Source organism: Calypte anna, chromosome 13 (genome assembly GCF_003957555.1).
Source record: "Calypte anna isolate BGI_N300 chromosome 13, bCalAnn1_v1.p, whole genome shotgun sequence".
Classification (NCBI taxonomy): domain Eukaryota; kingdom Metazoa; phylum Chordata; class Aves; order Apodiformes; family Trochilidae; genus Calypte; species Calypte anna.
The window spans coordinates 10,094,406-10,112,129 of NC_044259.1; the positions used below are offsets into that span (position 1 = coordinate 10,094,406).

The 17,724-nt window shown below is 38.8% G+C and overlaps 1 protein-coding gene across 4 annotated transcripts in view; it reads left to right on the top strand.

The window, feature by feature from the left end:
• The window catches only part of EBF1 (EBF transcription factor 1), a 266,955-nt gene that overhangs the window by 204,246 nt on the left and 44,985 nt on the right, over positions 1 to 17,724 (top strand). For all 4 annotated transcript variants that reach the window (XM_030458957.1, XM_030458960.1, XM_030458958.1 and 1 more), the window contains exon 10: positions 2,329 to 2,455. In XM_030458957.1, coding sequence (XP_030314817.1) covers positions 2,329 to 2,455 — 127 coding nt within the window. The remainder of the gene's footprint in view (positions 1 to 2,328; positions 2,456 to 17,724) is intronic.

Consider the following 17,724-nt stretch of genomic DNA (forward strand, 5'->3'; position numbering starts at 1 on the left):
GCCACAGGTTGGCAGCATAGAGAGGAAAACATCCCATAATCCTGGAGTAATTGAAGTCAGGGAGAGATGAGGTGAGGTTCAAAGGGCAGGTTTTGAAGTACAGTGTCATTGTTTGTCTCTTAAAGACAATTTCTTGGTATTACCACAATATAGGGGACTACTGGTATTTAAGTAGGCTAACTGGTTCCTTTCTGTGAGAACTAAAATATGACCCAAAACAAAGGTCCTTCTAGCTCAGCACTAGATCCCTGACAGTGGTTAGTAGCAGATACTATAGAGAAAAAGCAAAAGGCATGTGTATTCTTCTGGTATACCTCCCAAGCTTTAGTTCTGGAGAAAATGGGAGTAAAATATACCCTGAGTATCATAAACCGTAGGACTTCAGACATAATCCTCATCCTTTGGGAATGTGTGGGCAACATTATTGTATATTTGTGGTTTTAAACACAGTTAAACTTATTTACTTCAGAGCACAAAGGAAAACCAAACTGTTTGTGGAGGACAAACCAGGAAACTTGCTTAACTCTCCCCAGCTCTCTGTAACAATGGACCATAAATAGGTCAGACATTTCTTGGGAACCAAAGAAGATGAGTATTGGAAAATGCCACAAATTATGTTTAAAGAACATTAAAGTGGTGACAGACCCGTAAATGCTGGGGAATTCTAAGATACAACCAGAAGCTGCCTGTATAACTCATGACAGAATGGGAGTGAGGGGTGTAGGGCACATGCTGATGTAATAAGACTAGCATGTTAACCTTTACTATTACAATCCTCTTTTTACAAATATTTCCCCCCCCAAAAATGTCATGAAACTTTCTTCATCTTGCTAGTTCACCCAGTTAACTAGAACCACTTGAGAGGATGGGGTTTATCCCAGCTGTCTTTAGCTGCCTACCTTTAAGCATCTGGTCTAAACCCTCGTCCCAGTTCATTTGTGAAAGGTAGATGCTTCCAGAGAGAAGCTTATCCCGAAGTAAAGAGGTGTCTAAAACACTGGAAATAAATTGCTATTTGGCCGTGCTTTCTGCCTCTGCTGACTATTGAGGGCACGTGCAGAACTGACCTGGATTTTCAGGCTTTGGTCAGGCCGACTGCAAAACAACTCAGTTTAAGTAAAAGTAATCTGTGGAAATTTGGGTTTTGGGGTGTTGTTTTTACCCAGTTGATACAGAGAGTGCAGTTTAGAAAAAGGGCAGTTTTCTTTTAAAAATAAGTAAGTTTGTAAATCAGATGATTTCAAAGCAGAGCCTGAAAATGCGTTCTTTAGAGCTCACAAGAAAAGAAGACGTCAATTCCTACATGTCAGTTTCTAAATGCCATATGACTTATGGCTTCTATGGACCTGAATAACTTTTGGAGCATTTGGTGCTGGTAGTTTTGGTTTTAATCTTCAACTGCTATTAATATTAATTTTCTCATTTTAAATATGGAGAACTTCCTGCAGTCTATGGCATTTCCCTCAGTAATACAGATGGCTCTCAGACAGACATTACTCTGCTTCTGTGCTTTTTTAGTCCTGTGCCCTAAACAAAGAACTAGTTAAAAGTCTGATTTTTTTTGGTAGGACCTTCTACAATTCTGAAATATTTGATTCCTAGAAAAAATAAGAATAAAGTTAGCTTTTTATTTAAATCCACATCTGTGTGAGCCCTTGAAGTCATTGCAGTGAGGGCAGACTGGAAAAGCTGGATATACTTGGTATATCTCTTTTGAGTGCTCTGATCGTTTGCAAGGAAAGATTCCCTCCTTTGGTTGCCACACTTTGCATTTCTGCAGTGATCAGTTAAACCACCACGAGACAAATAGCAGATTAAAACAGCAGCACATGGTGCTTTTGAGGTGTACAGGTGTCAGGTGAGGACCAGTGCCTTTAAAATCTTGCCTGAGCTTGGGTGTTCAGTGAATCTCAGCCTAGGCTTGAGCTGTGCTGTGTTCTCACACAGAACTGGGTATCATTTATCCATCAGATTTGTTAGACATTGTCATGACCCCAGTGTTCACCTGAGCAAACACAGGCATCCTGCTGCTGTAAGCTAAAGTTATTGCATTAAACCAGGGCTAATGCTTGTACTAGGAAACAAGTGCCTGCCGTGTATGAAAACAGAAATAATGTTGTTATGACTGAGACAGAGAATGCTTGTAAATATTGTAGTCACTGGCTTTTGTGTGGGTTACATCAAGATTGTATTCAAACATTGACAGGTTAATTATATGTTTCAAAGCTTGTTTACTATGATCTGAGAAAAAAAAGTGTTATTAAAGAAGTGTTCAGCATCTAACAGTGCTTTTTTTTTTCTTTCTCCTCCCTTAATGTTCTTCTCTAGCTGATTACTCCTCATGCCATCCGTGTACAGACGCCTCCCCGACATATCCCTGGGGTTGTAGAAGTCACATTGTCCTACAAGTCTAAGCAGTTTTGCAAGGGAACGCCTGGAAGATTCATTTACACAGGTAAGGATGCTTTAGTAGTAGACATAATGTGGGAAATAGGACAGGCAATAGATCACACTTGTTAGGACTTGTTTTCATAGAATCATAGAATTGGCTGGGTTGGAAGGGACCTCAGAGATCATCGAGTCCAACCCTTGAACCACCGTTGCGGTTGCTAGACCATGGCACTGAGTGCCACATCCAGTCTCTTTTTAAATATCTCCAGGGATGGAGAATCCACTACTTCCCTGGGCAGCCCATTCCAATGCTTGATCACCCTCTCCGTAAAGAAATTCTTTCTAATATCTAACCTAAACTTCGCCTGGCACAACTTAAGACCATGCCCTCTTGTCTTGTTGAAAGTCATCTGGCAAGAGACCAACCCCTACCTGGCTACACCCTCCTTTCAGGGAGCTGTAGAGAGCGATGAGGTCTCCCCTGAGCCTCCTCTTCTCCAGGCTGAACAGCCCCAGCTCCCTCAGCCTCTCCTCATAGGGTCTGTGCTCGAGTTTTGTCATTAGACACTGTATTGTATTTTATTGTTTTGGCTGTATGGTTACTGAATGGTTACTCACTGAAGGTAACCAGTTTAAATTTGGACTGCAGACATGGATGACTGTAGAGATGAATCTGAAAACATACTAGTGTGGGATTTTCGTTTGCTTGTTTGTCCTTGCAGTGGGATATCTTTTTAACCAGGAGGGGGGAGGAAGGAAACATATTCCAGTACTTAAACAAACAGAGGAAGAACACAAGCATAAAAAGCCAGCCCTACTAGTGCAATCACAAACCTGCCTTTCAAGAAGCATCTTCCTAACTACCCCCGGCTCGTGTTGTCTGACAAGTGCTGCAAATGTTCAAAGCAGCAGCCTGGTTGTCTGCCCATCTCCCTGTAACATACTTGTCTCTGACTTCCAGAGAGACTAAACAGGTTTTAACCCAGCTGATGCTGCAAATTTACTGCAGTGTCTTTTGGGGAGGCATCCCAGACTGAGATCACTAAGTTGAGTGGTTTGGGCTGAAGAATTGTTAACAATAAAACCCACTCTAGGGCACTGGAGGTGCTGTCAATATTAAGCCATTCTCTGTATAGGGATAAACATGGCCTGGGAAATAAACCAACAGTTAGAGCCAAACTTTTTTAAAAAGATGTGTGTTGTTGATTCCTTGGAATGTATCCATGCTACAAGAATTAATGGCTTGGTTCAGGATTTGATCTGCTTGTCATTTCATGGTCTTGTTATTTAACATACACAGACAGGAACTACTGTAACTATTAGTCTGAGCTGTGGTTCATTACAATCCGGTGTAATTGCTCTTCCCATTCTTTATGGCCCCAGAAACTTCATGTGTAGGATGTATCATAAATACTTATGGCTATGGGGCATTCACTGGGTGCTTGTATTGCTCTAGCTGTCAATGTACACTCAGGAGCTCAAAGCAGAGGAGAAACTCCTGTGCTCCAGCTGGTCAGCAAAGCTCTAATTTGATTTTTCTTAACTCTCAGCATATTGAACAAAGGTGCCTTATAAAGCTTTGTTGTCTTTTTCAAATGTCCTATTTTTTTTCTTACTGTTAACTACTTATGTTCTCAGAAGAGAATACCTAGTGACCCATTTAAGCCCTTTTTTCCCCTTTAACTGCAAATAACTTAGTAACTAGTGACTTAGTCCTACTAGGGAGAGTTTCCACATATGCATTTTTAGGTTGGTGTTAAAAACACATAATTTTTATTCAATAAATGAAAGATATGAAATATTTAACAATGATAAAATCAAAGGTAGTCCAGTCTTGGACAATTCTCTCACTTAATGCAGCTTTTGTGTAGGTAGGGTAGATACTGCAAAGCTATTGTGACTGAAATTGTACTTTGCACAATTTGCATTTTCCTTTTATAGGCAGCCTGAACTTAAATGTGGCTTTTTAAAGAAGACTAAATGAAACTAAAATAAAAACAATTAATGCATTCTGACCTTCAGAAGTGCCTTCCAGCCCTTTAAACAAAATGCAGGTTCAGTGCACGCCTCCCGATTAGTTTTAGTTAATTGAAAATTATAGGATTGACCCAAGAGGAAAATTTTGTTTGCACTCCAATCACTTTTACAAATTAAGGAAAATTACCACAATTTTGTTTAGCTAAGGTTTCACACTGAGTTCATGAAATTAGCTCAGCCATCCCAACAAAGTCAGCACTTTGTTAGTGAGCACTAGAAAAAAACTAATAGTCTATGGTGTGTACAAACGAAGCATAGAAAAAGCTATGATGCTTTAGAGAACTAGGCCAAGTGTTTTTAATTAGGATTATTGGTTCATTGTAAGTTTTGAAGAACAATCAAACTAGCAGATTAGCTGTTTCTTTTAAAGCTAGAATTTCTTGCCATTCATTTTTCCCATGAGAACTTTTTTAACTCCCACATAGCTCTATTTTTTTTCTTTCTTTTTTTTTTCTTTCTCTCTCTCTCTTTTATTTATTTTTTTTTTTAACAAGGCCTGCAGGAAATGGATCAATTGGAGTTTGGGATACAGTAACATTCCCCAGCATCACTCCAGTGGATGGGAGTTTTTCACAATGTTCTTCAGTGAACTCAGTGTTCTGGAACATATTACAAAACCACAGAGGCCAAATGTTTTCTCAGAGGAGTTTGGCCTCTGTTTTTGGCCGAAAACATTTCAGCATCACTTGCTGCTTATTTACTCTGCTATTAAGAACAAGGAACAGGGAGAGAAGAAAAAGGGGAAGAATAAAACAAAATAATAAAAAACCCCAAAATAATAATAAAAAAAAAAACCTGTGAGTGAGATAGAAGAGAGAAAAAGACCTGGGGTTTGTGGGTGGTGCAGGAATTGATCAAGCATAGTTTCCTTTCTGGTGAGAATGTCCCTGCTTGTTAATGGTCCCATTTTGTGGTCAGGTCTCATTTAGAAGAAATTATTTTTAATCAGTGTACAACAAAATATCCCCTCAAACCACCTGGCTGTAAACTGTTTTTTTCTTACTGTTAAGTACTTATGTTCTCAGAAGAGAATACCCAGTGACCCATTTAAGCCCTTTTTTCCCCTTTAACTGCAAATAACTTAGTAACATGATCTCTAAGTAGGCCATGTGCCATCTAGGAATCAAGTTCACATATATACAGAGAAACCCTGGCTTTTGTAAGTATTTTTGTAAGAAATAAACCAGTGTCAGCTCTGTATTTGCAAGAAAAAATAAGTTTTTTTATTTTCCATCTGCAAAGAAATCCATTAGCATGCGTTTATAGACCAATTATTTCTGAGATTTTAAGTTTTGACATTCCTGGGAGAATGTTGTTAGGAATACAGGAGTCTGAACGCATCTTGCATGTGTGCTCATTTTGAAATCATTTTAGAAATCTGTATTGCACACAGAAATGCCCACACATGGCAATCAGTATTTCCCTGTGGCACCTTTCATCTCTAAGTCTACTCTGGTATTGAAAAGCACTGAATGAATTAAGCTTTGTATTACAGCTTAAGGTATGTATCATTGCCATTCTTTTAAAACTGGAGAAACTGATATGAAGGAAGGAGCCCTTAGGGATACAAATCCATGGGTAGCTCTCTGAGGTGATTCAGGGTGGATATGGTTGAGTTAAATACCGGATGACACTTGGCACAAATTTGTGATGCTAGGACAGGGCTGTGTGAGTTTTTGTTTTGGTTTAATTGAAAAAAAATCAATGCAACCCGGAAAGCATAATTTTCCTTAATGAATTTTTGTATGGATCATGGTACTAAACTGTGAAATTTGAGTGACAATTCATGAATGTATATGAAAGGAGAATTTATCTCACTTCATAGTGCAAGGAGAAATGGAAGGTTCATGCATTATCCTATGTCTTCTACCACCTGCTCAATATAAGGTTTTGTGCTTTTGTTCCCAAATTAGAGCAAAAGACTACATAGAGGCAGGTAGTATATGTCTTTGTTACTAAAGTTATGTATACAGCATGGGATTAATTCAGATTTTTAGTTGAGTAGGGCCCCAAATACTGTTCCTTTTTTTGTTTAGGTTTGATTTTATATTTTTTACATTGTTAGGGTCCATTTTCATTTGCATTACTCTCACAGAGAGGCTGTGGGGTATAACATTTGTGTGTTGATAGGGTTCCTGGAGAAACAAGCAAGTCACCCCAAGTTCATTGTGGGTTTGTTGTGTCTCTAGAAGTGGTACTAAGAGGAATGAGTGGATGCAGGATTACTGTAGACCCACAGGGCTTGCTGTGCAGTGTGAATAACTCATAAGATGAGTCCTAATCCCCCAGGATACTTGCAATGAAGGCTGAGTAGGTCAGAGTGGAGCACTGACCAGTGTGTGCTTAATGCTTTTGGGCCTTTGTGTGTAGAGTGATGTAGAAATGCTAGCACTGTGAAGGTCAGGATATTCACAGAATTTCTGGGAAAGTGCCTCTTTCTCTTAAATGTCATAGGGCTTCTCAGGGAACTTTTCACTTCCTTAGTAGTGACAATGAAGAAATAGCCTCGTGGAAAAATTCCTACTCCATCCTCATTTCACCCTTTATTTACTGCTGGAAACATTTGAGTCTGTTACAAACAGGAAGAGCCTTGCAGATCACAGATAATCTGGATAACATTTTCAAAATCCTCAGTTTTAGCTGACTTCTTTTTCAGGCTTTTATCTTTAAATAGTTAAATTTGCAGAAGAACAGTTATCTTCCAAGAATCGTTATCATTTAATCTCTTAAGTCAAATATCTCCAAGAGTAAGAGGCTAATAATTACCTGTCACCATTTAAATTTTCTGTCTATGGCTATAGAAGCAAAAGTTTAAGTCACATACACAGATCTGGTCCAAATTGAAACCGTTTAATAACAGATTTCCAGTCCCTAAAGTTTCAAGTCTGGTAAACTTCTGTGACTCCTTTGCTAGGAAAATTTTCTGCTTTCACCAAGGCACTGATAACTATGTTCAAAAGATTCGTAATTAATTAAGCAATCAGTTTGGAGAAACAAAAAAAAAAAAAAAAAAAAAAAAAGAAGTGGTGATAAAAGACAGACTGGCTGTCAAGAAGTTCCTGTAGCCCCACTGGAGCCTTCCTTCATCCCTGTGGGCTGGAGTTTGACCCTTACATCAGCTAACCTTGGCCATAGCTGTTAGGTCCTGAAAAATGTTAAAACGTAGTGGCAGTTATTCTCAACATTAGAAATACACAACCTCATTATTTTATAATACCTCGTTCTTATGTGTGAATTATTAAATCATGAGCACTTCAATACCTGATTAGTATAAATGAGTAGAGAAGGCCACCATCAACAGAACAATAAAAATAAAATCTATAAGCTGGCGTCTCTTTCTATCTTGTATTTTATCCTGATGTGTTTATGAAATTCTTCACACTCAAAGATATGATGATCATTAATCTGACATTAAATAGAGAGAACATCAGTTCTCCAGCAGAGTGACCAGCTATGAGATCTGGTAGCTAGCAAATGAATGCCATTTGTTTTTAACAGTAGTTTTTATCTGTCTTTCACTAGTAAATATTAATAGCAGTGGCAGAATAAAAAGTATCAGATGTCTCAAAGTTAAATAGTCACTGAGTGCTACAGAAGAACAGAACAAAATCCCTCAATACAAAGAAACGTATGAAGTTTAAAATAAGAGCTGATGTCTGTTCTTAAAAGCAAGAGAGCCCTGTACTGCAGGTTACCCTGTGCTTTAGGCACTCAGTATAAAGTCTGTTCCTGATCTCAGAGAGACTCCGCAGGGGACAGAGGAGAAATGGCAAATCCTAACTATAGCACAATGAAGTGAGGAAGAATTAAATTAATCCCTTTGTAAATGTAAGCTTTTACTGGTGAATTTAATTAATGTTTCTGGAAACAAGCAAAAAAACACTCATAAAAGCTATCTGAAAAAAAATGTCCTAATGTAGAGTTCACCACGATTCTTCTTCATCTCATTGTGCCAGGTGTTTGGGCCCAACTGGACCTTGCCATGAGGACATTGGGGACATTAGTTGGTGTGTGGAGCTCAGAGGCAGCCCTGTCTTTGGGGTGGTGTATTGAGCTGAAGAAGTTAAGCTGCCTGCATAGTTTTCTGCTACCATAGCAGTTTTTGTCATAGTAACTCAAGAACTGGGTCCTTGTGACATCACTGCCTGGTTGAAGATACTTGTGGGTAAACTAGAGATGGTGAAACAAGATGAGGTCTCTCCCTGCATCAGTGATGTGCTCTTGGGTGTTACCTGCCTTTGAAAAGGAAAATTGTCCTCAGTAAATCTCTATTTGAGTTTAGGCTTGAACCTGGCTCTTTCTAAGTTCCAGTCCATTTACTTAGTGGCTCTGCGGAGTCAGTGTTAACACCTGGTCTGCTTGGCCTGGCTGATCTGGAAATTTTTAGGGAAAAAAAAATAATAAAATGATTGCAATTGTTTTGGAACAAGCTTTACTAGGAAATAACTTCAGTCTTTGGTGGTGAATGCTGTAGCAAAAGTGTTTGTTTTGAAGTTTGTTAGGGTGTGTCCAGTGATGTACAGACAATTAGCAGGGCTGGATATTACGGTTCTGGGTTTGAATTGCAGAAATTCAGGAAAGGAAGCTGGGAGAAATCCTAATTGATTACAGTGAAAAAGGCTGTTACCAGACAGTGAGAAAGGGGTAGAGGTAGGCTGGAAAATCCCTTTTGTATGCTAGTAGGAACTAGCATACATATGTAGCATACATACCTACTAGCATGCATAGTATCTTTGTATCACTGATATTTCTTGAGCACTGGCAGCACCATAACACATGGCAAAAAACAGTCACTAAAAGTATGCAGTGTACCTGTAGGACAGCTGCAAAATGAAAGCAATTACAGCAACCGTCAGAATAAAACTGGCTGTGAAGGAAACATTATTTTGCATATTTTATGTATACACTTTCCAAGAAATATGACCTTTATTTTGTAGTTAGAGGGAAGTGCAATCAGAGTCTACACAGCAAAGGGTAGCTGGATCATTAAAAAGAATATTTTCTCTGATATTAGAAGTGTAAATGGGCACTCGTGCTTATTCACAACCTTGGCTGTTTCTGTCTGCCCCAAGTTAATAAGTGATAAGGCCAAAAGAGAAATATATCACTGAAGTCCCTGTCCAAAGAAAACATATTGACTACAGCCAAGCAAATAACAGCCCATAACCAATGGTCCCATTCATCATTCATGTAACAGGGATATAAAGTATTCTCTTCCTGTGAAACCATAGAGTAGGAAAAAGCATGATAAGCCTCCAATCTAACCTATGTGATTTGATTATTAAAGGACATGAACTGTTTGTCACATACCTTTAATCTTTAAGACGTGTTGCCATTTCCAAACTATAAATTTGTGGTAAAGGATTAGAAAGCTATTAACAATAAAGGTATAAACTAGACTTTAGAAGGATCCCTGCAACTGTCATGCAACCCTGTAGACCCTTGGAACCTTAACCTATTGAATGGGATATAACATAGTTATCTGACCTTCAAAGCCAATAAACCATTTTTTGCTTTTTAAGTTCCAGACTTACTCCATGATAAATTAACCCTCTGGATTCACAAAACAGGCCTTGTAAATTATTTTCTTTGTATCCTCCCCAAAACCTTTAAATTTTCATTCTCTTGCTTCAAAACTCTCTTATTACAGAATGAAATTCTTAATCGTTTTTTTTATTCTCCTTTTAACTCATATCAGCTGATATTATTCCCTCTTAAAAAAATGGCAATAAAACAGAGAGCTAAGATGAATTTCTCAAAAGCCTGAATTGTACTCTTGTTCTACAGGGGTCTTCACTGTCTTGTTTCTTAGAGTGTGAATATTCATATTACACAAATGCCTCAGTAATGGACAGATTATAGTAGCAGCAATGGCTGTGCTGCTTATTTTAATGTGTTTTGATCCTATCCTCTGAGAAGAGAGACACAGCATTTATCTTTTGGCTGGTCCAGAAAGCTGATTCCTCAGCTACTTGTAGCCACTAAAATTCTTCATATCTGGGAATTTTGGCTGTCTCGCATGTACTGAACTCATCCTTCCTGTGCTTCTCATGAGGTACAGTAGTTTTTGATTTGTCTGGAACTTTATACAGAATTTACTGTGTGTTGCTGGAAAATGGGCAAACTGTGAGCTAGACTGTGAGAGGTCTCCACTCTGGCTTTGGCAAGGAAGACAAATGGAAGCTATGGCAGCCTGAGGCAGTCTCTTGCACATAACTCCCTGCAAAATAGCCACCTTAAGATGTGCTTAATCCTTTGAGGTGCTTGTTAGTGAGGGTTCATTTTGCTTAGGCATTTTGTTACACAAGTGAGTGTTGTATGGCTGGCTCAGACCAGCAGTGTGGTGTGCAGTCATCACTCCCTGGAGGTAGAACTTGGGCTGCCTCACTTGCTCTGAGCTTGTACCAGCATCCATCTCCACAGCCAGTAATGCTTAGCTAGCCTGCTAAAGCTTGCTGACAGCAATGACTACAGACTACGTGTCCCAGTATAGTCCATGTCAACAGATTCAGGGTTTTTTGTTAATGTATAGATAAAAGGAAAATCTTGTACTTGCAGCCTTTCATCTCAGTGGATTCAAGAGCAATTTATTGCATGGAGTGCAAAGTTCTTTGTACTTTTCTCCTATCTTGTAAGCACTCACAGGGTCTTCTGCTTGCTTATGAAGATACCAAGTGAATAAGTGATGAGGTCTGCTCTGGCATCTGGATAGAGATGCTGGAAACAGTTTAGTGCTACTATCACGAGGCTCAATCCTGATGCTTTCTCAGGCCTACCCAAAACATTGCAGAGTTGCCTTCTGGTGTGGGTTGAGTGTTCAGTGTTATTTTTTTCAAACTCAGTTTGTGTATTTCAGTATATAATGCATTGCAGCTGGCAGTGCAGAGATACCTTTGTAGGCTTGAGACACTATTGCTGGCACCACAGGAGCCAACAGAGGGAAAGGCAAGCAACACAAAAAGGAAGGAATTGTAACTATGGTGTTTTAAGTGATCAGGGACATTTGGTAATAGTCCCCACTTTCTTAGTGATGGATGATTATTGGATTAAAGTAGAACTTCCTTGAAATTTCAATCTGTACAAAAGTTTCACCAATCTTCCCTAGGACCTTCTGGCAGATCTGCATCATCACCTTATTGCTGATGTTGCTAAGGAAGAACATTGAACATTATGGAGTTAATACTATCATTCTTACTGGATTTTTATTTTTTTTTCCAACTCTGCCGGCTCCTCTGCAAAACAAATATCTCAAGCCCAATTGTCTGAGGTCTGTTTGTAACTATACAACCTTTGCTGAAAAATATTTTGCCGTTGGGTCTTGCCATTGGTCTGATGAGAGCTCTGCAGTTAATTACAGAAGCATAGAACAATTGTTACTTAATTCCGTCAAGCCAAGCATACGCAGACCTTAAGGTAGGACAGAAGTTACTTAGTATATTACTTCACAAACATGTTAATATGATGTAAATCTGTAAAACCACATGTAGACTGGTTTTGCAGCATGTCAGCTATTCTGTATGAACTTCTTTCATAGCCACATTGAACTTAGACTACCAAATACCAGGTGGTTCATAGCAGCTCACACCTCAGGAAGGGAAGTGTGAACCATCTATTCAGTATCACAGTTAAGAGGGTGGATTTGGACAGTTAACCCTGTAGATCTACAATCCTTGCACATTTTGCCCTAAGGTATTTGCAGTCATACCCACTGTTACTTCACCTTTCAGTGTCTTCTTTCATTTCCCTCCTCTCCCTCCCTTCTCAAATGTGAATTTTTCATTGTTTTCCTGTTGGCATAAATTGTGGTTAACCTCTTCACATCAAGACTTGTGGACTTGAACTGGTATTGAATAACACCAGGTGTCAACATTAGTAGTTAACAAGAAGAAACCCCGTTCCCAGCAGAGAGAGGGTTAATTTGAAAAAGAAAAACACAAAACCAACAGACAAAAAAAAAATCAAAATAAAAAAAACAACAAACCACAAAACCCAAAACCAAAACACAACAAAAAAACCCCACCAAGCCTACCAGAGAGTGGTAATTTTTAAGTCCCCGTGGGGCAGAAAATGGACATGGAAATTAAGCTGTTTTAATAGCCATCTAGCAAAAATACATGGTTTTTAAAAAAGAAAGTAGTGCCAAACTCCATTTTAAATCTGTCAAAATTACAGAGCAAAACATGTGATGCCTATGAATAATTGTGATGTTTGCTGTCACTTTTCAGTACTGTAGCATCTTCCAGTACAGGCTTTATCCCTTTTCAACATGATGTGGTCCTCTTTTGCTTTGTGTGAGTAAGGGATAGAAATCTAGTGAGCCTTGTGATGCTCCTTTTGGAGGTCTGTTGCATGATACCTCCCTGACATCATTGTAAAAGTGGGTGAATTTTCGTAAGGAAGCCCTTGTTTCTGTCCTCTGTCTGCTGATAGACCTGAGATAAGTGCCCAAATATGTCCTTGGATGGCTGAAACAAAGTGAGATGTATTAATCCTTCAGTGACACTACATGCAAGGTGCTGTGTAGGGAAGTAACTATTGTCCCAAGTATTACAATCAGATGATAGTTTCTGAAATACATGTACTTAGGGTCCCCTTTTTGTTGTTTTCTCATTATATTCTATTATTAGCTGGAGTGGGGTATTTTCCATAAAAGACTCCAGCTCATCAAATAAAAGGAGACAGTTTGTGTGCTTATGCAGTTCTCAGTGAGCTTGTGTTGGTAGAAACGAAAGGCAAGAGATTTAACTGCCAGAAGTAACCATGAATTCATGTGGAAAGGTCACTTCTGCAAGGGAAATATTTTTTCAAATGGAGATCTTGGGCAAGTTTCACCACTCCAAACAAAATTCTCAAAGTTCACAAGTGTGTTGTGCACAGTTACCAGAAATAGTCATCGTGTTGTTCCAAGTATCCTTTATACTGAATACCAGTAATATTTTCTCTAGCATTTTTTTAGTTTTGAGGTATTTTTTGTTCCTTTAAATGTTGCATTGAAATGTGCATGTCATTTACTTAAAAGGAACAGGGTGAGACACACCTTGCCTAGTTGCCTTAGACTGTATTTTCCATGGGTATTTTTGTCAGCTCAGGCCCTTTGATTGATAGATGGGCTCTCAGGGCAGTACACAAGTCTGGCAGGTCAGGGATGGGAACCAGAAACTGCACTAAGCATCTTTTGTCCTGGAAAGAATTTAGTTCAAATTTCCCAAAGACAAGGCAAGTCTGAACGTCATTTCTTCACCAAAACTGTTCGACCTTGCATCACTTGCAAGTTCTGTTTAAAAGAAAAATGAACCTTCTTTAAATTGGGGCCTAGGGGAAAGGATGAAAATTACTCTCTCCCCTCTCCAGTTACCCCCATTAGACCTTTTTTTCACAGATGTTTGTGCTGATTAGAGCTGGGAAATAAGGGTATTTCTGTGGACTATGAATATTCATTTATTTTTTGGCAATGAATTTTCTTCAGTTTCCCTGTAGTGTTTTGCTCTCTGTTATTGTTTGAACAAGTGAGTTAGCTGAGACAGTCCATTTGAAGAAAAATTTAAAATGTTTCCATAGTATGTGATTTTGCCTGAACAAAAGGACTTTAAAATTACTGTTGGTTGTTAAGAAAAACAGATTGAAACCAGCAAACACTTACAATGTGAGGTGATGCCTTCTCAGGGAAAATTTAAACTAAAAATTTGCAACAGTCTGCTCTTTAATGATCTGTCTATAAGGATAAGGCTAGTCAGAAAATCTATTTGACAAAATACTTTCAGCTAACAAGTTAATTGAAGAAAGATAGCTCTTTGGGCAGTTACTGAGAGGAACTGGTTTGTTATATATCATTTGTCCCACTGTCCTGCCAATGCCCAGGTCCAAAGAAGCTGCTGGACTTGCTCTATGAAGGGTCTGTGACTCTATGCCTGATTAGACCAAATGGATATAAACAGAAATCAGAAAAATTTATAGCAGAATAACCCACAGATATCCACCCCCCCAAGCCCCCAGGTCTTTTAAAATTTTTTAAAATGTTATCAAGCACTGAGTGGGGACCGTTTGACCTTGCAACTCTGCACTAAATGTAAAGATAGAAATTTTAGCCAATGCATAGGGAATAGCCAGGATCCTGAAGACAGCCCATGAGTAGCCAGGTAAGCAGATTGGATGCAGGAATGCATTAGAATTTCTTTGGCTTCGGTGGGAATCTGGATTAACCTTTGAATTGCACTCTTGTGGTCACGGAAATCACCCAAAATTGTCAATATTTTCTGTGTAGTACCTTAATACTTACCCTGCATGTTCTGTGAAATAATGTACACATTTTTTACAATAACTGTGTAATTAACTCACTTTGCTACTCCCCTCTCTAGGGAAACTCATGCTTCTATTAATGCTATTAGGAAGGTCCTATGCATAGAACAAAGAAAGTGGTGCAGCAGATGAGTTAACATGATTTGATTTGCAGATGCTTTAAACACTTAGCAGGAGACAGCTATGGAACCTAATTAAATCACTCTAAGGTGCACAGGATTATCTGCTTTGTAAGGAATGATTTCAGTGAATTATGGTCGCCCTTTAGCTGAGGGGAAGTAAAAAGCATATTTGTTTTGAATTAAATTTCCCACACAAAGTGCCCATCAGACTTCTCTGTCCCTGTACTTCTAAAATAGTAGCTCTTTTTTTTAGCTAATATTTTATAGAAATGTGAAATTTTATTTTGTAAGAGTGGCACTGTTTCCAAGTTGTTTTTTTTTTTTTTTATGTAAAGATTTCCCTACTTAGGATCTGATTAGGATCTGCCTTTAAGCAGTGTCTTGTGTAAAAAACTGTTTGTACATCCTCTGCCTCTGAGATACTGCATCTTATTTAGTGTACCGGAATTCCCAGTTTAAAGTAATCAAAAAATTTATGGAGAAATGGATAAAAAAGGTTGTAAAATATTGATTTGGGGAAAATAATAACACAACTCATCTATAATAAGAAGAAAAATGAAGCAATAATTCAGGGGTATTGAACGGCTTGCTGCTGAAAATATTGATTTGGTGCTTTAGCGTGCAGCATCGCACCTAACATTGCAAGGGAGCGCTGCATTCCTCTGCTCATTATTTCCGAGACTATTGCCTGGTTACACAGGTCCTGCAGACCCTGGACTGCCAGCAGGGAAAGAGAGGAAACCCCGAAATAGCCACAGTCCTGTAATATCTGAATGTCACAGCATACCATTGTAACAACATGCAGACATTGTGCTCCCGCTCTCCTTGTATGACAATTCTGTAGTTTGGCTTTGCTTGAGTTGTTTTTTTTTTTTGCCTTTTGCTCTCTTTACTATCTCACAGGTATTGCCTGTGCTCTGTACAAATGCTATCTCTGGTCTGTCTCTTTCAACAGTACCTGATCACAAATGGTATAATTGAGGAAAGATGCTTTCCTCAAAACATTGACTTGTTTTAAAAGTCCAAATCTTGTTGCAGTGTTTCCTTATTATGGCAAAAAGCAAACATTGAAAAAAAGGAAGGTGGAATAAGCAGCCCAACATTTCCACAGCATTAAACTCCATAATGCAACATTGCATTTCTGTTTATCTGCTGACATCTTCAAAGGTTTCACAGTTGATTGTTCGGCATAAATAATTCAGCAGCAAGAATTTTATAATGAGCAGAGGTAAGGTTTTACCCATGTAAAAAAAAAAAATTAAGGAAGAAATTGTGCGAGGTAAAAACTAGTGAACTCCTGTAACAGGGCAACGTTTTAGCACTAGTGAGGACAAACATGCATCCTGCTCTGTGAGGAAGCTGCTTTATAGGTGCCCACAAACTTACTGCATCCCCCATGACCACTATATTGAAATATAAGCCAGACCAGATGAGCAAATTCTAAACAGATCAGGCCTCCTGCAAATTTCAGCTAACGTTGATCTGCAGGATTTGCACTCAATCCCTCAACATTTTTAGGTTTCCAAGGTTTTTCCTTTTTTCCCCTTTAATCCATGCAGTGGGGCATGGGGGGATTGAAATGGGTGCTTCTGATCAAGGAATGAGAGGAAAGGAGGAAAAACGAAGAGAGGGAAGTAACACATGGCCAATGTGTAGACCAAAGGAAATGGCTTTCTGTAAATGGCAAGGCCCTGCAGTGAGACTCTTGAACTGTTGATACTGAAGAGAACAGAGGTTGCAATGGTCACAGCTCATCACCATCACTGCCTTCCCAGGCACAAGTCCTCCCTCCATTCCTGTGCGTTTTCACTGAGCAGGAGGGCTGAGGCCACAGCCCCGGCAGGGTTATGATACCTTTCATTTATATGTTTGCAGGTCTGTGCTGGCTCAGGAAGCAGAAAACATGCAATTGTTTTTGTAACCTAAATAACATTTCTAGTTTAGAAACCTCGGGGGAAAAATCATTGCCGAGCTGGCAGGTTGAGATGGCATGATGATAAATGACTGTGGTGTGTGTTCTGACTCTGTGGGGATATGTGAGGTGAAGGAAACCCTCTTCTCTTCCATGCTTTGCATCTATAGTTGGGAGGGGACAATTGCAATCTGAAGATATACTCTTCCCTCTGGAAAGAGGTAGCCCATGCCTTTCTATTCACCAAAAGAATCGTTTTCCTGTGGGTCCAGGTGTCTGGGATGTAGCACCTTTTTAAGGCACTGGCAACAATTGTGGGGTTTTTCTGCCTCTGGTGATTACAGTCATAGGACAGACAAAAGTTGTGTGTTATGGCTAACACAGGGAATGAGTATGGCACAGGGTGTCAGCAGAGCAGTTCACCAGTTCCATCAGTTCACACGTTTTTTTTTTAGAAAACAGTTGCACTGTTACTGGCCAATGGAATTTTTCCTACCCAAAAAAAGTCCAACAGATTTGTGGAATAAAGTCTAAGATGCATGAAATTATTTACAGTTATTTTCTAAAATTTGTGCAATTATTCTCTAATAACTTGTATCCCTCTAGATTTTACAGACTTGGTAATATGAATTTTTATGGAAGGTTGTTTTTTTTCCCCAAAGTACTACTTACAGTGCCAGATATTTTTTTTTCAGTGAAAACTGATTTTTTCACATAACTCTTATAATGAAAATTTACAATTCATTAAAAACAGGTCTCTTTATTTACTACTTCTTTTCAGAAGCTCTGCATGCTTATAACTATTTTTAAAAAACTGATAAAGAATCCATAGTTTCATGCATTACTAATTAATTTTCAGTATTATTTTAATTTTTAAAAGTTTAGGTTTCAATAATATACTGATCTAGAAGGAACTAGATAACTTGGTAAAAACGAAGGAAACCCCTTAGGTTACTTCAGTGCTCT